This window comes from Xiphophorus maculatus, chromosome 17 (assembly GCF_002775205.1).
Source record: "Xiphophorus maculatus strain JP 163 A chromosome 17, X_maculatus-5.0-male, whole genome shotgun sequence".
Classification (NCBI taxonomy): Eukaryota; Metazoa; Chordata; class Actinopteri; order Cyprinodontiformes; family Poeciliidae; genus Xiphophorus; species Xiphophorus maculatus.
In genome coordinates this window covers 9,730,152-9,752,603 of record NC_036459.1, presented here as the reverse complement: position 1 = coordinate 9,752,603, position 22,452 = coordinate 9,730,152, and the positions used below count along the sequence as shown (strand labels likewise).

Genomic DNA, 22,452 nt, shown 5'->3' with positions numbered 1-22,452 from the left:
AGCTACAGGTCTGGATAGATGGGAACTGGCAGCATTTACAAACAGGAAACCACAGCGGAGAAAAGTCCTTCTGCATAGAATATGTACAGCTAAAGTAGGGATGCAACAAACGATTGTTTTAGTAATCGATTAATTGATTATTTCGACGATTAATCGTATAAACAAAGGTTCATTCTACAGATTTTTCATTTTGCCACAATATTAGAAATGCATTAAAAGCAACAAATGACTAAATAATTAATTTTAAGTAAGAAAATTAAGTTTTATTGCCTAAAATGCAGTAAAGTAGCATTCCTTTGGTAAATCTGAACCAGGTGGAGCTAAAACTACGTCACTTCAGGAGTTTAGAGTATGTTTTTATCTGAAATGATTATATTCTATATATATATATATATATATATATATATATATATATATATATATATAACTTTTCTGAATGGGATTTTTTTCCAGAAAATTGCCCTTTTTGTGTCTGTATATACCCATTAACAATTAATTGATTACTAAATTAATTGACAACAATTTCAATAATCAAATAATCATGATTAATCTTAAATGCAAAATGTATATTATTTGTACAGTTTTGGTATAATTGCTGCTCTGAATATGTTGGGTTTTTTTTTTAGCAAATGGCTTCTAGTCAACAATTAATCATGATTAATCGCTTCAGTCCTAAACCAAATTAGTAAAATTTCCTCCTTGGTGCATAAATAATGAATCCAGGTAATTTTGAAATCAGAAATGAGAGCTGCCAAAGCAGAATTTTGCAAACTGCTTCATTCAGAAGTAAATCTACCCTCCAGAGGGAAACTCTGCTAATCCAGAGCAGAGTTTGGGTTCCAGCACCTAGACATGCTGCGTGAAATCGGTTCAGATGCGGGTTTTATTATTAGCTCCAGGACAATTAGGAGGCTTGGACCTGTCTCACTCCGTGTCATCTGGAGGGGTGGATGGGCGGTGACACTCCCTCAGCTGCTCCCCTCGGAGCGCAGCAGGAAGACTGGAGGCTAAAAATACCCAGCAAAACAAAAACCACGAGCAAACAAACAGACAACGTCCATGTTTGTTCACTAAGGCATAAATTAAGCCAGCTCTGATGTAAATTTTAATTATATTTGGTAGGAACTAAATATATTTCTCATTAAAAAGCATTTATTTGGGTTTTCAAAATATTTAACTTCAATTTCATGCATTTCTTTCAGTATCTCGAGATCTGTACTACGAAGCTTTTTATTTCAAAATGTTAGAACATTTATGCTTAAATTACTATTTCCAACAAACTTCATATGGTGCCCATTTGAGAATAATGGCTCGCTCACACAGAGAAATAATAGAAAAAAATAAATACCTTAAAACAGAAACTGAATTCAGGCGTCGCTTTGAAAGCAAAAAACAAACAATTGGTTTGTTGCATCTTTTTGCTGCGTTGTGGCTTTTGTTGTGTTTTTGTTGATGCACTGAGCTTTTGTTGCTGTGTTGTGGCTTTTTATGTTTTTATTTCTGTATTGTGGGTTTTGATGCATTTTTGTTGCATTGTAGTTTTTGTTGCTCTATGGCTTTATGTTTTTGTTGCTGCATTGTGGCTTATGTTGTTGCATTTTTGTAGTTCTGTTGTGGCTTTTTTGTTTTAGATTTCTGCGTTGTGGCTTTTTAAAAATGTTTTAATGGCTGCATTATGGCTTTTGTTGTTACACTGTTTTTGTTGCTGCATTGTGGTTTTTGATTATACATTGTGGCTTTTTTGCTGCCTTTTTGTTGTTGCTTTTGGTTTTTGTTGCTGCATTGTGGGGTTTTGTTGCTGAATTGTGGGTTTTGTTGCTGCATTGAGGGGTTTTGTTGCTGCATTGTGGGTTTTGTTGCTGCATTGTGGGGTTTTGTTGCTGCATTGTGGGGTTTTGTTGCTGCATTGTGGGGTTTTGTTGCTGCATTGAGGGGTTTTGTTGCTGCATCGTGGGGTTTTGTTGCTGCATCGTGGGGTTTTGTTGCTGCATTGTGGGGTTTTGTTGCTGCATTGTGGGTTTTGTTGCTGCATTGAGGGGTTTTGTTGCTGCATCGTGGGGTTTTGTTGCTGCATTGAGGGGTTTTGTTGCTGCATCGTGGGGTTTTGTTGCTGCATTGAGGGGTTTTGTTGCTGCATCGTGGGGTTTTGTTGCTGCATTGTGGGGTTTTGTTGCTGCATTGTGGGTTTTGTTGCTGCATTGTGGGTTTTGAATTTCCTTGACTCTTCTGGGCCAGTTCAAAATGCTGCCATCACAACAGTAGCAGAAGCTTAAATGACGATGCGGGACATTCAGTGCATCCAGCAAAGCAATTAGCATTAAGTGACCCTGCTTGTGTTCACAATCCTGTTCTAGAGTCTAATCAGATGTACACAGGTTGATCTCCTGAGTTAATCATTTCTAAGTCGGACAGAGGTTTGTTCTCCTGAAAAGTCCTGCATGTATTTTTTATTTTTTTTACAAAGCAGCAGCAGCAGTAATGGTCTCAGCTTTTCACCTTGAATCAGACTCAAAGTTTGACGTTTCCAGCTGCAGACAACTTTTCATACGCCTCACGCCAACCACAGGAAATGGTCATGAATTATACAAATCTTATGTAAATATAATCTCAACCAAGCAGCTGGATGGAGAGCTTAAGAAAAATATTACTTTAGAAACTCAGAAGCGAAGATGGACAATCTTTATTTCTTTTTCCAGGGGGCAATTTTTATAGCAAAATCACAGGAGGGACCCTGCATTTAAAACAAGACAGCATGCAGCTGGGCATAAAATTAAATAATCTTTACAAAGTGATGTTAAACACAAGCTGAACATAATTTACAAGTATTGCTGTCAACTGTCACGAATCCCGTTAATGTAAACAGACAGGACGCTATCTGGCCACTTAGGCCTCCAACAAACTGGTTTGTTTGCTCCCTAAAAATCTCCATTTAAATGAAAAAAGATGCAAGAAACTACAAGATTATAGAGTGAACAACCCAAACACACAGTTAGTTCACACAAGATTTGTTTCTGGAAATGGAGAGTGAAACTCTGTTCTTAGAAAAGGCTAACATGTGACTAAAAATTACCTTCAAATACATTAAAATTCAGTTTTCTTCCTTCTTTAAATAAAGGAAACTGTTCTTTGGTTAAAGTGACAGTCAGATTCAGGGTTCAATACAACACACTCCCCTCGTGGCCCCAGGGTTTCTAGGGTAACGGGCTGGGATTAGCTGGGGTTGCTAGGTAACGAGTGGAACTCTGCAGGGGTTGCTATTACAAATCAGGAAAACTTTTGAAACAGCTCATTTTCCAGACACCAAAAATCAAACTTATTACCAAGAAACTGGCCAGGTGTTTTTTTTTCAAGCGATTGGGTTGATTTTAGAAGAAGTTGAAACCCAAATGGAAGTAAAAAAAATGTGAATTTTACATTGCATCTCCATTAAATAAAGACCTCATGATCTTCATTATATCTAGATATATAAAACGGTAGAAGTAAATAAGGATGTACTTTCCTGTTATTATGACTTTATTTTAGTTCTTACTAACCCGTCAAATAAAATGAGGTATTTTGAGGACTAAAGTTTTAAACAGGAAGAGAGTACAAAAGCTTAATTTTTAAAACTGTCAATTAAAAATATATTAAACTCACTCAGACTAAGTAGTTCTGTTTGTATTTGTCCTCACTGAGCGACTGAGCTGCCCTTGTGGGTTTTAAATGCATTTATTCAAGCTTCTGTTTAAAAAGACTTTAAACAACCTTGACATTTCAGTTGCTTAAAAGAAAATTAAACAAAAATCTAAAAACCGTGCAAAACGTGTTGCTTTCTCATCTTAAACAAACGTCCCCCAACGAAGTTATGCTTTTTCAATCTGTCTGCACAGAGTTTTCATTAGTTTTAATTTGTTGCGACTTTTTATTTGTCTAATTTATGTAGTTTTAATTCGTTTTTTGAGTGTTAGCTAGTTTTTATTAGTTATTAGTTAAATAGTAGCTTTAGTTTTTTCATACTTCGGTTAATTTTTAGGTGCAGAATTAAAAAAAGATTAAAGTATTTAGATTATTTATACATTTATCTTCAACAGAAGTTACTATTTTCAAAAAAAGTATTCAATTTTTGTTGAGCAACCAGTTAACTGGTGTTTTCTCCCATATTGCAGACTTGCCTAAATGCCACCAGGGGGAGTTTGAAGTGACGTATTTTGACGAAAGCTGAGGCAAACTGCTTGTGAGGAGTTAAAAAAAATTAATAATTAAGACATTTCACAGTTCAAAAGGCTAATAAATAGACTCAAACATGAAAACAAAGTCTATTATATATGTAATTTCAGCATGTTTTAGTTTTATAAACACACTTTATCTTCCCATAATAACAACACACATCTCACAATGGGAAATAAAAATGAAAGGAAGTACATTAAATATCAGTGAAAAATAGCTGGCACAATCATCAAATACCGTTTTTATTTATGTGCGTTAAAAACTTTTTCTCAATTTCAGTTTGTTAGTTTTATTTAACTACAATAATCTGAACCATCGGTCGCCAAAACTGGGAAACATCAGGTCACTGCAGCGCTAAACGCAACGCTCATTAAAATGTTTGCAGTTTGGAAATCACTGACCTGGCAAAGTCTGAGCAAAAAAATGACAGCAAAAACTTCCAGGAAGCGGATCAAATAAACCCCGAAGAGCGCCGCTGGAAACCACATGAGCAGTTTATTCTGTCACCAGAGATTTAGTCATCACAGTTACGACGGAGTGGGATGTCGCCACGTGATGAAGACACATTGCAGGTTTATTATTATGAAGAAAGAGCATGGAGGGAAAAGGAGGATCCTGATCGCTGCAGCGGGACGTCGGCTGCAGGAGACGTCCAACAGAATGAGAAAGAGAGCATTAGAAAGCTGATGGAGGAGAGAGACGAGTCTGTTGCTGTCAGATAATTAGTCCACATGGCAATCAGCCTCTAATCTGACTCACAGAGGGAGAGACACAGAGCCAAATAGACAGAGATGAAGAGGAGGAGGAGCAGCCCTGGTGCTGAGCTGACCTGCTGGGGAGACTGGTTTGAACTGGTTGGAGCACATAGGTCGCCACTGGACGCACATGAGCCAAATCAGCAGCTTGACACGAAGGAACAGAAAACACAAGGAGCAAAGTCGATCCTTGTTAGGCCGGATTATGATCATGAGAGGCAAGGCTAACAAAAAATGAATAAAACGAGAATAAAACCATAATATTACGAGAAATCGTACGAGAATAAAGTCGTACAAGGAGTACTATACACTGAACTGTCACGATAAATTTTGTTGACGATAAATTCTCCCAGAAGTTGTTGCGATAAACAATAATATTGTTTTGTGACCATTTTTAAGCAATATAATACAAGAACATATTCTTAGAGATCAATAAACTTTAAGAAGACATTTTAAATATCCAAAATAAGTAAACAAAACAACAGAAACCACCAATAAATTGAATTATGAAGTCTCTGGAAACAGAATTATCCTTCAGAAAAAGGAGCTATTTGAGACCAACGCACAAACTGAAGAGTTTTGTTCTGGTATTTGGTAGAAAGAGAAAAACAATAAATCATGCAGCAAATTATTGAGCTGGTCTTAATGGATCATGCAATTAATTGATTTATTGCTTATTGCGACAGGCCTAATTTTACCAAAGTTCAAGTTTTAGTCCACAAATAGCACAACCAAATACTGAACAGGGCTACAAACTGCAGAACACATTAAATCAAATTTCTTTTACAAGAACTTAGGCCTATTGCAATAATACATTTTGCTGGACGATAAATTGTCCACAGAAGTTATTGCGATAAACGATAATATTGTTTTTTGAAACAGTTTAAGAAATATTATAACGGCAAAAATGATAATGCAAGAAGACATTCTCCAAGATAAATAAACTTTAAATTCTAATGAACATTTAACACTGGCACTGGAAAACATTTTAAATATACAAAATAAAAAAACAAAACAGAAATAAATAAAATGAATAATGAAGTCTCTATAAACAAAACTGTCATTCAAAAAACAGCCTAGTTGAGATCAAAACACCAGACTGAAGACTTTTGATATCCAGTTCTTGGTGGAAAAAGAGAGAAAAACAATAAATTATTCAAATATTGAGTTTGTTTAAATTTATCGTGCAATTAATTGATTTACTGGTTATTGCGCCCAGCTTACAGAACTTTGCCTTAGGCTTTCCTGCAAAGAGATTTGTGGGAAAATGTCGGGTCACAGATCCACAGAAATGTCACCTTGTTGTGAACTCATTTCTGTCTAGCTTAAATAATTTGCACCAAAAAAACAAAAACACATGAATGAAATTTAAAAATCCTGATATAAAATCAAAAGCGTAACACATTGGGTTTTCAGACTCTCCCTGCACTGCACAGCCAGGTTTGCGCTGCGCATCAAGCCGCTGTTTGCATCGCTCTGCCATAAACACATCAGGACGGCGAGTTATTGATGCAGCTTTTCATGCTCTCAATCTGCTAACAAACCGCCGGCTGAGAGAGGCGAGAAAATGTGCCGAAACGTCGAGATGCGTCACCGGGGAGGGAATTTGTCACACTTGACAGTTTGTGAAGAGACTCTCCACAGCTTGCAGAAAATGTGCAGAATGACTCGTTCCAAGTCTGTCACCGTTGACCCTTTTCAGATGGCAAAATAAAAGCACAGAACTTAACAAAAGGTGATTTTTTTATGTGGATTAAACAAAAACTAATGGCAGAAAAAGAGAAAAAGATAAATGGTTTAATGGATTAACGACTTGTTAGGTTTACCTAATTTATACATAAGGATTTTAGCCTGCAGATAATTCAATATGATGCTTTCAAAACTGCCAAAATAACAGCAAATTAATATGCCATCTGCTCACTACTATTATGCTAATAATCTTACAGCTGTTGATCATAACTCTCCATCCAGAGACATTAAATTATCTCAGAGGAAAACAACAAAACTGACGTTAGAGTCATGATCTCTATTCTCAAACGTCACCTTGAACTGATGATATGTAAAGATAAATAAAAAAGGTGGAGAAACATCCTGGGTGGATGCTATGCAAAACTGAAAAGATGCAGAAAATTGCACCCGCTGCTTTCAGATGAACAGGAAAGGTTGGAGGCGTCACATTTCTGTGCACCTGTGGTGCAGATATGGAGAAGAAATTGGTTTGACTGAAGAGATGGAAGGGTTTTATTTTAACCTCGGATGTATTTTGGATCATGCTTGAGTTGTTTAGGTCGGAAAAAAGGCTGATTTTCCTTTTGGTGAAAGGTTTGTGTTGATTTGAGTAAATCAGAGGCGTAAAACTCATTTTCATTCTCATTAACGAAATGCCAATATATTTCTAAATAGCCGTCTCTGCATTTGATATTTATTAAAATTAAAGAGCATCTTTTCACATCGGTCAGTCCCTCCAGGATTGTTTTTGTGAGTTTCTGCAATGAGGATCACAGATTTTGTGGCGCTTATTTAGAAATATTTGCAACAAATATTTCATTAAGCAGATGTTTTTTGTTTTTCAAAGCCAACCAACTGCAAATCAACTGACCACCAAACTTTAAGACAGTGTATTCTTTTTTTAATTGGCCCAAAGTGTGAAATACTAATGTTTGGAGCTACTTATAACCAAAAAATATAAATAAAATCCAGCTTTTCTGGCTTGTTTGGCTTTCTAGCAAAATAAAGTTAAAAGTACCAAGAGTTGATTAGTAACTGGTTACTTACTTTTAGAAAAAAAATACTTCTAGGAGTATTTTTATTATGCTTACTCAAATAATCTTATTTATCGCTCGTACTGGAGTAACATTTCAGAATACTCTACCCAATTAGATGAAAAAATTAACCAAAAATTTACCTGTTACACACCTGCAGTTTTAGTTTAAGTCTCACAAGTTTTATATTGAAAGAAAATAATATAGAAAAAATATATTTTGGCTGATTTTGTAATTATGTTAATTTTAAAACATTTCCAAATACATTTTGTCTGCTTAATATTTTTAAATATTAACGATTGATATTTTGATCAGTTACTCAGTACTTCAGTCATTTCTTGGACGTCTACTTTTTACTTTTACTTTAGTAAATATGATGAAGTAGTGCTACTCTGGGTATAATGTTCTAGTTAATTTAATATGCTACAGTTTCTTTTCGTCTCCTCCTGATTACGTTTGATCAGTTTCTCTCCAGACATCTCTACCATTTCCCGTTTCAACTCTACATTCAAACCAAACAGAACAAATCAATCTTGTGTCCGATAATACGGAGCAAACGCTAACGTTATGATTAACCGCTGTCTGGAAAAGCACTGCTGCTGCTAAGCTAATTTGCTCCATAGCAGTCAGGACTGACCACCAGAAAACATGGAAAAACACTAATAGCTGACATTACGCTCAATCATATTAGCTTTCTTCCGTGGAGGATAATGGAAGCACTTTAGCAGAACTAGTAGGCCGTTTCATTTATATTATAGTCTGAACCGCTGTTGCTGCTAAACCCAGCCTCAGCAACAATCATGACTGATATTTAATATTAAATATTTAATATTTAATCGCATAAAAACTGTTTGGTTATCTTTCACTGGTAATTTTGAAAATCCCTGACTGTGTAATTTTGGTAATTGACATTCAAGAAGCTCAGTGTTGGCCTGTTTTTCAATTCCAGAACCAGTGATGGTGTGTGTTTTAGATAATTTTCCAGTTTAAGGCCCAGCTGGGTTTAAATCGCACCAATCTGACGGAAACCGAAGGAAAACTGGTTAGGATGCTAGCCAAAGGTCTGATGAGCCATTTTCTAAACATGAGACAAAGATTGTGCCATTTACCACAATGAAAACCTTTAAAGGGAGCTTTTCAGCACGATGGTGGCAGCAGTATACTGTGGTGGAGGGTTTATACTGATTGATACAGCAGAGAGACCGCCTTTACCTTTACCTCAAAATAAAAGCTAGATTGTTAAACTTGGACACAGTTGGGTATTGCAACTACTCAATGATCGTTGCACGAATTAAAAAAAATGTTTTTAAAAGATAAATGAGGTTTAAAAAAGGCGCCTAGATCAACCTTAACTTTTGAAAATTTTGGACTAACCCTAAAAAATTAGGCAGTTCTCTAAAGAGATGTCAAATATTCTGCAACTTAGTTTGGTTTTGCAATTCTGACCCAGTATAGATTACAGGAAAACAAAAACATTTAAATACATTTAATAATCAGAAATTAAGATCACAGTTGTGTGTAATTCTTATGCTTGAAAGAATAAATATATATCTCAATAGACGTGTGGTAAACATTAATAGATGATACAACTGATATAATTTAATATTCACTGAACTCTGATAAAGAACCGCACAGCATTCTGGGCGATGTAGGCAGAGGAAGAACTTTAGCTGCTCAGCCTAAGCTAAGTTAGTGGAATCAACTTCACTCACTCTTTGGTTACCTAGCAACTCACTCATTCTTTGGTTACCTAGCAACAACCAGTTGAGTAACTTGTAACAGCAGCAGTTTAAAGTTTTGTCACTGCACCTCATAACTGCTTAAAAATAAACTGGAGCAACAGTTTATTTTAGGTAATTAAAATAAAAAGTTATTATTTAATGAAAATTAAAATAAAAAACTAATCAATAATTATTGATTGACTAATTTGAAACGCTTATAATCGTGTTAGATTTTTCAGCAATTTTGTCTGGTCTTAAGAATTAACTGAAGATGTAGGTAAATCAATCCACATTATTAAAAACTAGCTCAAATAAATATTAAATACATTTTAATAATAATAATTTCCGTAAATTAAAAATTTGAGTTTTTTCTTAAAAATTTCTATTAAATTAAAAATTTTACTTTTTTTGATTTCTGATATTGATCTCAAAATTACTAAATTGTTTGGCAAAAATTTACTCTTGCATTTTACTGTTTGTTAAAAATCCATCATTTAGAAATATTTTTTGCAAGGGATTGAAGGGACAAAATAAGTTAGAACAGTAAACTGAAAAAAAGAGAATGACGCTACAAATTAATTAAATGAGTAATCAAATTAATTTTGTCATCACTTTATTTTCCTTTTTTTAGCATGACAACTTAACTTACTTTGATTACTTGTAACAAATTAAAGTTATATTTAACGTTGGATCACTTGTTTTCTTTTTTCAGTGAACAAAAGGGTAAAAAAATGATAAAGCATTCTAATATCAGCAGTAAATGAGGAAAAAATAAATGGAACAAGTTGAGAATCAGTGATAAAAATGGGGGAAAGTGTCAAGTTGGTTCAGTAATGACGTGGGAGAAGAGGAGAGGTGCAAAGACGAGACGAGGGCATCAGCAGCAGCTGCTCAGCCCCAGCTGGAGAGACGACAAGAGGCCAAATCGAACTCTGTGACCTGGGAGGTGATTACCTGCTGGAGTGTTGCTGAAAAACAACCAGCTAACGCAGAAACCTCATTTTATTCACCCAATTTTATTGTTTATAAATGCCAAGAAAGTCAATTGATGTCTGCCAAAACACCGCCATGTTATTTTGGTTTCCATGAAATACTCTGGGTCCAATTCAAATTCCAGTCAGGAATATTTGAACAGCAAACCAGGTCATATCAGCATGATTGTTAATCAGTGCAAAAAATCCTAAAATAATCACTGGTGTTAAAGAAAAACAGCAGCTTCAGTGTTTATAATTCTTACTACGTTTACACATAACCTGAGACTTAATGGGTTTAAAAGCTGGACAACAACAAATTGCTCAACTGATTGCACAATTATGCAGAAAATTAATCAAAAGCCCAATCAGATGTGTTGGAGCCGATTCTCAAAAACACCTTGTGCTAATAGCTGGAGCTCCCATGAGACGAAGAGCAGGGACAGCGATGGCTGGACGGCTGTTTTTATGTTTGGGAACACGCTGCGGACAAACAGAGCGCTTTCTCTAAAGGTGTAATAGCTGCAGGCTGGTCACTGCAATAAAGAGAAGTGGAGGACAAAAGGACAACAGGCAGCATAGATACATTTTAAACCACTGATTGGATTACTGCAATATTTAGCGAAGGATCATTCAGTTTATTGCTCAAACTAATCCATGTTTACTCCCGTTTCTGTCTAATAATTATATATTTTTTTGTCTGTTTCATTATTTTAATGAGATGCTGCTTGTAGTTTTCTGTCCTGCTGACAAACACTTCTTTTACCTCTAAATTTAAAGAATTAAACTTGTTCAGGTCTGTTTTTAATTGTTGATTCAAATAATGATCCTAAAATTCAGAGTTGTTCATGTAAACAGTCCACATTGTTCCTGATTCAACTTTCAATAGATGGAAAGAAAAACTAATGGAGAGAGGACAACCAGAAGGAACGAGAAATGGAGAAAGAAGGACGAATGAATGGAGAGATGAATGATTGAATGGATGGGTTAATAAACGGATGGATGAACAGATGGATGGATGGTTGATTGGCTGGTTGGATTGTCGCATGGATGGATATTTGGTTGGATGGCTGGTTGGTTGGTTGGTTGGAAGGATGGATGGATGGATGGATGGATGAAAATTATCTTCCATTTTCACTTTAAAATTATGTTCTAATCAAAATCAGAGATGACATAAGTTTAGATTTCTGAAACATTAATCTATTTTGAATAGTTTGACAGAAGTTTTAAATTATTATTTAAAGTTTAACTGAGTAAAAAAGAGAAAAATAATCCAGTGTTCTGGTGGTATGATTTTCAGAGAACCCTTGAAAAAGACGGAAAGCTTTCAACCAATAACTCTGCAGGTCTGGAAAAGCAATGAGATTATAGAGCAACAGGCTGCTTAAATAAAATTTTCTGCTAATATGACGGTGAACAGACAGCCATGTTGGTTTGAATCTGACACAAAACACCAAACGTGCTGAGAAAATAAATTTTACTCCAGGCAGGTGGATTAAGGGATAAAAAGAGCTTTGTCACAACACCTTAAAACCTTTATAGTTCAAGGTTTGTCTAAATAAATCCCTCCCACAGATCTTTCCACGGTAAAGAGCTTTAATATGCAGATTTAGCTTATTTTTATGACTTATTTCAGCTTTAAATTGGTCTTATGTCAACATATGCTACAACAAAATGGCTGACTATGCCAAATCAACACTTTCTTATTCAGAGGTCAAATGTAAGCTTATTGAAAGGCTACAGTTGTAAATTGAAGGTTGATGGAAAAGTAAAAAAAGACTGCACTCTTTCTGTTAGTTAAAGGCAACCCATTGCACTTTTTTGAACAGCTTAGGATAGATCTATGGTCTACACAAAACATGTTAAACTTTTTTTGCAGAAAATCATTCTTAGATAATTAGATTTTAGTCTGATCATTTCTACCAACTTTGAGCTGCTTTAGAACGTCTTGTAACTTTAAATCCAAATAAGCTGCTTCCGGCCACACTCCCCAACTCAACTTTTACATAATTGCACAATGATGTGCAATTATGCGACCGTAGATCTTTGAAAAGCATTAGTAGAGCCTCCTGCACAACCAACGAGAATGCAGCAAGTGGTTTCTGGATGATGAGTCGACAACAAAACACTGGATTTGTCTTTTCCAGCATGGGCTGGAGTTCCGCTTGGGTTGCTAGGTGACAGGCTTGGCTGGGGTTGCTAAGTAACGGGCTGTGCTTGGCTGTGGTTACTAGGTGATTTGTGATGTTACATTCCGAAGGTGACACCCAAAAAACCTTTAAGTTAATCCTTAAAAAAATGTGAATTTTTCAAGTGCTTGAGTTGTTTTTAGAATCAGTAGAAACTTTTTCATTACTATCTCAACATTTACATCTCCGTTTTTCTTTTTTAGCAACCTCACAGCATCGTCCAGCGGCGCCTGCTGGAGGGAAACATCACGCGGCTCCGAGGCGAGGCCCGGGACGCCACCGCCAGGGTTCGCTCGCCGTTGGCCGACTCCAAGGACGGACCTACGGACGCCGAGGAGCGGAGTGAGAGCACGGCGGAGGACTCCACCGAGGAGAGGGAGTCTCTGGAGGAGAGCGAGAGGAGCCTCCGATCGGACGAGGAGGACGATAACAGCGAGGCCGCAGCCAGACACTCAGCCGAGAAGCCGGAGAGCAGGGACAGCTCGACCCAACTCACAGCTTTAATTATTCAATGCAAGGTATCACGCACTGTAAAACAGTCCGCCTGCATTTTTCCCTTTTATTCACCCACGTATATCTGCAAGCAAAGTGAAAACAAAAGGAGACGGGCTCCATTGTGCTCCTGTGACTCATAACTTAAAGCTCATTTTCACTTGAGAAGGAATGAAAAGCTCTGCAGGACCGGCAGCTTTCAGACTGGATCAGAATTACAGATAAGTGAGTCACAGAGACTGAAAATCTAAACGGGTCCAACATGGGTGAAAGTATAACATTTACTGCAGCAGAGCTTAAACAAAACCAAGTCGTGGTTTAAAACAAAACTAATGGGTTTCAGGGCAAAATTAAAAGTCAGTAAATTTGTTACCAACAAATTATGTTCATGGAACTCAAGTTTAGATCCAAGGCAGCATATTAGGGTCATTGTTTATAAAACAAGAGAAAATTTCCAACAGAAAATCTACAATTTTCTAGAAAAAACATGTAAATTTCTGGGTTTGAAAAGTCAAAGATTTTCAAGAAAAAAACCTGGACATTTCTGAGTTTCTGACTTTTGAAACGCAGAAAATTCTCTTGTTTTTTCTTGAGAATTTCTGAGATTAAACTCAATTTCTGAGTTTTACTGTAGCAAAATTTTGACTTACCAAATTCAGAAATTCTTGTCTTTTTTCTAGAGATTTTTTGAGCTCAATCGCAAAATTCAGAAAAATTCTCAACTTTTCAAATTTTACCAAATTTTTCGAGCAAATTTTTTACTTCGTAAAGTCAGAAATTGTCTTGTTTTTTTCTAGAAAATGTACAGGATTAACCTCAATTTCAGAGTTTTATTGTAGCAAATTTTTGACTCTTCAACCTCAGAAATGTCCAAGTTTTTTTTCTCAAAAATTTCTGGGATCATTCTCAAATTTATTTTGACTTTTCAAACTAAAATTTTCCACTTTTTACAGAATTTTTTTAATTAGTCTCAAACGTTTTGAGTTTTTATGTGGAAATGTACTTTTTTTTTCTATCTACCATAATCATTGCTTAATGTCTCCAGATTGGGATTAAATTCCTCAGATTATCTGTTAAATCTAAGATAAATTGAACAGAACTAAAAACAGGCATCATCTGTTTTCTAACAAATATTTTCCCTGTATTGGAAGGGATCAAAGTAATTTAATGAGAAAAAAAGCACATATTGAAGTATGACATTATTATAGTTTAATTCTTTATGAAAACAAAAAGTGTAGTAAGACTTTAGTCCAAAAGTAGCTTATATTTAAAATTTAACCAGCGGCAAAAATGGCTAATATTTCCCTATTTTTATCTTTGAAAGAAATAAATGCTAAGATCAAACATCTCCTGTTCTCAGTGGTGTTTAAATAATGAATCACTTAATGCTGCCGATCTGTTAATATTTTAAATAATTCATCCCATTTTCCAGCACATTCAGCATTCTGGGTTTTATCATCAACTCATTAACAGCTCAGGGTTCTTGTGTTATTCATTCAGCGGCTATTTTTAAAGCATCAGGGATTTGAGAGGCAGCAGGACTCAGAACAAAGAGCAGGTTTCTGTGTCTGCTGATAAGCCTGCAAGAACAGAGCGGCCATCTTGGTCTGTGCAGAGCGAGCAGAACCACAAGAAACCCACTGTGCTCATTTCCACCAGGGCGTCTTTGGTGAAGTGGATAAAGTATTGATTTATGACCGGCAGAGAAGGGTAAATAAATATGATAGAAGATGACTTTTTGAAAATCTTGGTATAAAACAACAAAAGAAGAGAGAAAGTCAAATTTCAACTGTAAATAGATGAGTGGGTGATAAGGATTTAGAATTTTATTGCTATATTTTGTGGTAATATTGTGATTATGGTTTTTAAAAGAAATCTGGACTGGTAACTGTACGACTGACTACATTCATAGCTCCACAAATTTGAAATAGGATTCTTTAAAAATAATACAATAAATATTTTAATAAAATAAAAATTAATCACTTGGTGATTTGAATCACTAAGTGGCACACTGTAACTGCATTAAATCATACTTTTGAAGTTATTGATATTTATTGATGCTTTTGTGGGACAAACAGCGAAGAAAATGGTAAAATACACACAATACTGACTGAAATTAATCGTGACGATAAATGAAAATACTTTTAAAAAATTTCACAATAAATGTGTCAAAATAAGGAATTAATCAATTAATGTCATGATAAATTAAAATGAGCTCAATCATTTTCATTCTGATGATTAATGTTTAATATTTACTTATTATTTGTTTTATTTTGCGTATTTAAAATATCTTCCTGTTAAGTGTTGTGTACAAAATTCAAGTTTATTAGTGTTTGAGAAAGCAAACCTGCCTTATTACTTGAAAATGGTCTCAAGAGAAAATATTATGTTTATTGTATTAATTTTTTATTCTGTCAAGCCTAGAAAAAACATTTACCAACCATTTTAACCCACAATTGTCCCAGTAATTATGGTAATAAACTATAACAATGTTGTTTTGAGACCATTTTAAGTAATGTATTCATAAAGGCATGTTCACCCTTTCAAAGATTAATAAGTACTTTTTAATATTTATAAAGGACATTTAACACTGGAACTGGAAGATATATATATAAAAAAATAAATAAAAACACAATAAACAAATAAAATGTGCTTACAACCAAAACTATAAATATTTTAATTCATCATGCCATTAATTGATTAACTCCAACAGAGCCACCTTTCCAAACAACCCTCTAAATAAAGTGAAATTTGCTGCTGGTTACATTTTAAACAGCTCTACAGTTTGTTAAAATATTGAACAGCTAACAGTGTTAAACTGATGATAGAGTTGTAGTTTATATGAGACTTTATAAAAGATAAAAATAGTCCATACAGCTGAGCGCTATTTGCAGATTATCCGGGAAAATATCTAAATTATGCACCGTGTGGGGGTGGCGTCACCCCACTGCTTATCTCACAAGCCTGCAGAGCCGCCATATGCTGCGTTTACATCCCAAACTCTTCCTTTAATGTTCCTCTACTGACACCAACTTAAAGGTTTCTGAGGAAGGACCTTAGAGACAACACTTAGCATAAACCAGTCCAGTCTGCTGCACTACAGAAAGAAGCACATTGAAATGTCTTGCAGGCAGCAGAGGAACTGTGAAAAGAAAGAACAAAATAAATGTCAGTGAAAATAGGCCAGGCTGCCTGCTGAAGCTGCTACTCCAACACCTCACCTTTAGAAAATCAATGAGAGCTAGAGAATACCAGCTCTGCTAAGATAGTTCAGTTCAGCTAGGCTAGAAAGATTCAAGGATTCAGGATTTTTTTATTGTCATACCACCTTTGCTTGTTTGTGGTACAAAATCCCAGATTAAGAAACATAATTGTTCTGCCCAAGGCTAAAAGTTAGAAATAGTTCATGATAATTTAGTGATAAAAAATTTCAATATTTCTGTAATAATTCATGCTAAAAAGTTGGTCATTTAGTTTAAAAACGTCTATACAGTTAGTATAGGTATATCTGTATTTTATTTTTAAGGTGAATTCTGAGGTCGCATTGCATTATGGGTAGCAGAAGCAGTTAGGAAGACGTTTTTAGTTTGCCTATCAATGTGCAAACTTTGCCTTTTGTGTCTTAAATCTTTTCTTACTCCTTCGAAAGCAATGCCTTTTCACTCAACGCTTTCATTGAGCTTTCCAAACAATTGTACAGAATCGTAAGCTGTCAAGAAGACAGTAATAAAGGAGCAAGACGCTCGGTTTCCTGACTCATTAAAATTGAGTGATAACAGCGCACTAATACACAAATAAAAAATAAATGAATAAATAATGAAGTAATTTATGTGATGTATATGTAGATATGCATATTAAAAAAGAGAGGAAGCTAGCATCCAAATCTTTTAGCTTTTCTAAAACCAGAATTCATATTTTTAAATTTGTTTTGCTATTTATTGAATAATCCAACATGAACAGATCAGATTTAGTTTCAATTTGTCTTTTGTTTTACCAGTCCTTTGTGAGAATGTAAAAAACTGTCTAAATAAATTATTCATTCATAACTGCAAAATGTAATCCTCGAGAAAGCAATAATTGTAATAACATGCAGCAATATTTGAACATAACTCAAATCATAATCTTATAAATTTTCAATGTGAAAAACTAACGCCTTTCCTAACGAGGTTCAGCCAGGAAACATTATGTTTTCAGAGTGGATTCTGATGAAAGCTGAGAGATTAAATCAAAGATGAAACTCATTAAATAGCTCTAGAGCTAATAGAGAGTGCAGGACTGGCCGCTAATTATCTATTATTACCACATTTCACAGTAATTTCTTCTAATTGTATGAGAGAAATGGTTGTAATAGACGCAAGATAACTGGTTGTGGGACGAGAATAATGTTATTCTTATTCAAAGACATGATTTAAGATTTGTGGCATGGCATAAACAGTAAATCACCTCTATGTTTTCGCTTCACTGTACTGTGGTTTGCAATTTGTTAAATGTGCACATATGACTCACTTGGTTAATATTTCATGGTTGGTGGTGTATAAACAGGAAAATTCAAAGTGCATTCAGCAGACCTATGAATCAGCATCTCCTGTCAGCAATATGAGTCTTAATATTTAAGCTAAACATCCCAAAACATCCTTAAAATAAAACATAGAAGCAGAGTGACTTCATAGCTGCTAGCTAATGATGACTACCATTGGTTTTAGCTGTTAAATTGTCAATATCACATGGTAAATCTTAAATGTACGCCTGCTATATAAAAGAAAAAGCACTACAGTGCTTGACAACTAGATAACAAGGTGAGGAAAACGCTTTAATTAAGAAAAAATAGCGAGGGAGAAGGAAGTAGTTTACAATTCTGTTTCGGTTCAGCAAAAAAAAGAAAAAGGCTACCGGCACAAATTTTAAAATTTAAATTAGCTAATCTACCACCGTCTCCAGCGTTGTGCGCATGCACGACATACATGACATACATAACATACATGAGTTCAGCTTGGCAGTTTCATAGACACATTGCAACCAGACAGATTTGTGTAAAAGAGGGAAGATCAGCTTTTTAAAACTCCCTAAAGCTATACTTATGTGCCGCTGTGACAAACCTTTCCCTTGCGTGCAGAATCATTGCAAATGGGAAAATCCCACTATAACACCAAAATCCCCTCCTCTCTCTGAATCTCTCTTCTCAGTGCTGCGAAACTGAAGTGAAGGCATCCATCAACACTGGCAGCCTACACAACCACATCTCCACCTCCTGCTGCCAGAGGCTGGGGTAAGAAACATCCAGCTCAACACACCAAAAACACACCGTTTTCACTGCACTACTTCCTGTTTTTATAGCCAGACAAACCAACTATCAACAAAGATAAAAGTTCTAATAAAAGAGACTTTAACGCACCAAAGGGAAATGTATTTAAATGGACTATCATTTTAATCAGTTCTTATCTTCAGTAATGATTTTATTTTATTATGGTTTATTTAATATACATTTACAAAATTGAGAAATATAAAAAACATATTAAATTTTAATTGTTAAGGGGAATATTTCATTAAATATTGTCCAACAGGCAGGAAAATGGAGACTTATTAAACCGGCACTCAAGATAGCAATCACTACATTCTGGGTTTAATTAATCATAATGGTAGTCTTCAAGTGCTCTGCAAAAACACAAAATTTTAAATGATTTTTGTATAGTTTCTAGTGCAAATATGTTAGTTTAATTATATTTCAATTGTCCTAACTTACAAATAACTTTTCAGCAAGATGTCAGCTTGTTTAAAATCAATAATTACTTATTATTGATGAAAAACTCGAGTTCCACTTGCAGATCATTTAATTTATAACAAGACATTTTCCTCATGTTATAAGTGAAATAATCTGTCAATGGAAATACTTTTTAAAATCAAAATTAAGGAATTATTGACTTAAAACAAGTCCTGTTTTTGCATGGAAAGTTACTCTTAAGTTAGTTTTGTAATACTTCAAGTCTACTAACATATTTGGACTACAAACCAGACCAAAAACACTTGGTGAAATTGTGTGTTTTTGTAGTGTATGAACATATTTTATACAAATGAAGAGTGTAAAATGTGTTTAAAAATATGTAATTTCTTACCTGAGAAGCTTTATGCTGTGTAAACTCTTGCCTTGGTTGTAGCTGCTGACAGCTTTGGGTTTCTTTCCTCAGTTAAAGCCACATCTCCATGTTAGCCATCATCCTAAACCAAAACATGTTTGTAATAGTGACCACTTATTTTCAATAATATCACCATGTTGTCAAGTTATTTATATATATATATATATATATATATATATATATATATATATATAAAAAACAGTTTAATTTTTTTTAAATCTTAAGATTCTACTGGAATAGACAGCTAAACAAATGTGAAATTTTTCTTTCTCCTTTTGATTTCAAATTAGTTTTGAAAGTAGCTGATAAACTGATAAATGAGCTAAATTATTAGTGAAAGCTGCATATGGAACATCAACCAGGTAAACATGCTAATTATTGAAGTTACTGTGAGGATCACAGTGTGTGTATGTCTCCTCAGACTGGTTCCCAGTAAGGACAGTTCACCATGCGGTGCTGCCAGTTCAGTGACTGATCTGCAGCTACAGCTGGGCAGGCAGACTGTCCAGTGTTCAGCATATGTGAAAGGTAAGGACATTGTTATAAAACCGATGTAAAGTAGCTTGGAAACATTTTAAGGATTTGAATGTGATTTTGTATTTTTTAACTTGTATTGATATTTTTATTAATTAAGAATTTGTCCCCTTACCGATGTAATCAATTTCTGCCATTTTAAAACAGTCAAATGTTTCAGATCAATCAAATTTTAATAATAAAAAGAGCTAAAGTAAGTACAAAGAGAAAACATAACATAAAAACCAACCAGGACATACAACTACGCCTCTCTGAGCCATAATTTCAGAATAATTTAATTTCTCTTTGGGATTAATAAAGTATTTTTGAATTCAAATTGAATCCATACTAGACAATAAATCAATAATATATAATCGCAATAAACATGTGATCAATATCAGTAGATAATACGTCTGATAGAATATTCAATAATATTGTTGAACTCCAATCCAGAACCAACTGCTTTTGCCACTCTAGCTGACTCATTCTTTGGTTACCTAGCAACAACTCCCTCACTCATTCTTTGGTTACCTAGCAACAACTTGTTAGTAACTTGCACAGCAGCAGTTTAAAGTTTTGCCTCACAACTGCTTAAAACTAAAAACACAGCTTGGAGTGAAAACTGTGGATAAAACAGGAAAAGCTTCACCTACGGTTTGTCAATATTTCAGATATTGAAAACAAAAAACTAATCAATAATTATCAATATCGACTGATATGACACGCTTATATCATATGTTTTTAAGCCTAAAGTAAGTCAACCATTTTAGATCCAAGGTGTGATGAATTTTATGATCGTCATACCGCAAACTAATCAGAAATCCAACTTTATTGTAGTAAAATTTCTGTATAATTCTTTTTATTTAAATTCTTATATGCCTAACTCAATGGATACGAGTCTGAAATCTGCACAGAAAATGTATCCGTTTATAATCCAAGTCCTGTTTGATAACTCGCCTAGCATTTAAATCCTGTTAGGAAGTGATATGTTTGTCTCTGTAACCTTGGGATTTGTGGCAGTAATTTCTGCTTTTGCTTCCTGTGCAGGTGAAATATCTGAAAGGAAATATGATCCCCATCTTCTATTAACACAGATCAAATCAAAAACGTTCCGGTTTTATATGTTTGCATGTCAAGAAATGGTTATCAAGACAAATCCTAGATGGTCTAAATGAAGCTAAATGAAAAATGAAGCCACACCGTATGGACTTAAATCATTCTAAACAGTGGAAAACAAATAATTCAAGACAAATTCAACTCCATACCCACAGATATTACGTTTTTATGATACAACACCAACCCTCACAAGTACAAGCTCAACAGCTCTCATTATCACACAAAGGAATATTTTTGTAGAACATCAGTCTAATTTATGCATGTTCAGATGAGGTGGTTAAATTGCTTTCATAAAGCAGTTCTATAATACGTTTTATTTTCTCTGCTCTTATCTTTCCTTCTCTCCACTTTTAGAGGATGAGGTGTCTGAACTGTGCCTGGGTCTGCAGACTCTGTTGGAGCTGAAAGTAAGGTTCACTTTTTATTTTAATACTTAGTGAATAAAATGTGCAAAAAAAGAAGTAGTCCAGTTTGTAACTAAAATGCTAAATGGGAAAAGCAGAAATCTGTTTTAAAAAATGGAGGCAGGAGAGAAAAACAGAAAGTAAGTTCATGGTGTGAAAATAATGTGAACTTGGATTTAGTTTCATGGAAGGTGATTTTACCCTCTGGCTTTTTTTTCATTAAAACCTAATTAAATATGACTAGAGGCCTGAAGTACGAGAAGTCTAATTAGAATGTTGTTTTAGTGTGTAGCTGTAAAAATATCACTGCTTCTCCCATAGATCATAATGTCAAGTCCTCCAGACTGGAAAATAATTAAATTTCAAAGCGAAAGTTATATCATGTCCTCACAGGCCTGGTGAAAGAAAGCAAATCCTGCATCAGAGCAACTGTTGACTGAATAAAACCAGAAAGTTATTGATTTCATTTGACTTTAATCAGTCTGTTGCATCATGCTGAAGGATCATCATCTACTTTACAACAGGTTCCCAACAAAGAGCTGTAACCTCTGGCAGGGAACCCCCGCTGTCAACTAACAGGAAATGTTAAGAAATATCAACTTTTACAATGTTTTTCATTCACTATTCACTAATTATTACATTCATTTAACATAAATGCTGTCTCGTAGATTTGGATTTTAGACGGCCATAAGTTCTGTGGCAGAAAATTTTATCATCAGATAATACAATTTTTTATCACAATCCCTTTTTTTGATAATATGTAAAATATCATATATAGTATATGTATATTTTTTGCAGTAGTATCCTCCACAGTCGGGAACTTTCGTCTTTTTTTGGTAAAAACGTTCCCATTTATAGCTAGCTACGCTAACTTAAAAATTTGACTGGCAGCCAATCAGCTAAAAAACATAAATAACATTTAAAGCAATTATTTTAACATATTTTATTTGGAAAAAACATGATTGAATAATAGATTAATCTTTATTTTCCCCTCATCTTCGCTTCAACCTTCTGAGGCCCTCACAGCGCCCCCTAGCGGCCCTTTGAAAAATACTCCTACTACACTTGGAATGAAACAAAACTATCTTACAAGTAACTTTTCACCAAGATAGGAGCTTGTCTGAAGTCAATAATTTCTTAAAATTGATGAAAAATACTGTTATCTGCCAGTGGAACTAGAACGTTTTCATCA

The 22,452-nt window shown here is 34.7% G+C and overlaps 2 protein-coding genes across 4 annotated transcripts in view; one reads left to right on the top strand and one right to left on the bottom strand.

Annotated features, from left to right (window-relative positions):
- The window catches only part of itfg2 (integrin alpha FG-GAP repeat containing 2), a 55,349-nt gene that overhangs the window by 9,160 nt on the left and 23,737 nt on the right, over nucleotides 1-22,452 (bottom strand). For 2 of the 3 annotated variants that reach the window (XR_002754212.1, XR_002754213.1), the window contains exon 12: nucleotides 19,207-19,309. Coding sequence is in view for 1 of the 3 variants with exons in the window: in XM_023349735.1 (XP_023205503.1) it covers nucleotides 19,305-19,309 (5 nt within the window). In the remaining 2 variants the exon portion in view is untranslated. Of the gene's footprint in view, nucleotides 1-19,049; nucleotides 19,310-22,452 lie in introns of those variants that run through there. The other variant, XM_023349735.1, reaches the window with a different exon arrangement.
- The window catches only part of nrip2 (nuclear receptor interacting protein 2), a 33,549-nt gene that overhangs the window by 7,087 nt on the left and 4,010 nt on the right, over nucleotides 1-22,452 (top strand). Inside the window, exons 2-5 of the mRNA XM_023349736.1 lie at nucleotides 12,808-13,122; nucleotides 18,280-18,362; nucleotides 19,649-19,755; nucleotides 21,211-21,263. Of these exons, the coding sequence (XP_023205504.1) occupies nucleotides 12,808-13,122; nucleotides 18,280-18,362; nucleotides 19,649-19,755; nucleotides 21,211-21,263 (558 nt within the window). The remainder of the gene's footprint in view (nucleotides 1-12,807; nucleotides 13,123-18,279; nucleotides 18,363-19,648; nucleotides 19,756-21,210; nucleotides 21,264-22,452) is intronic.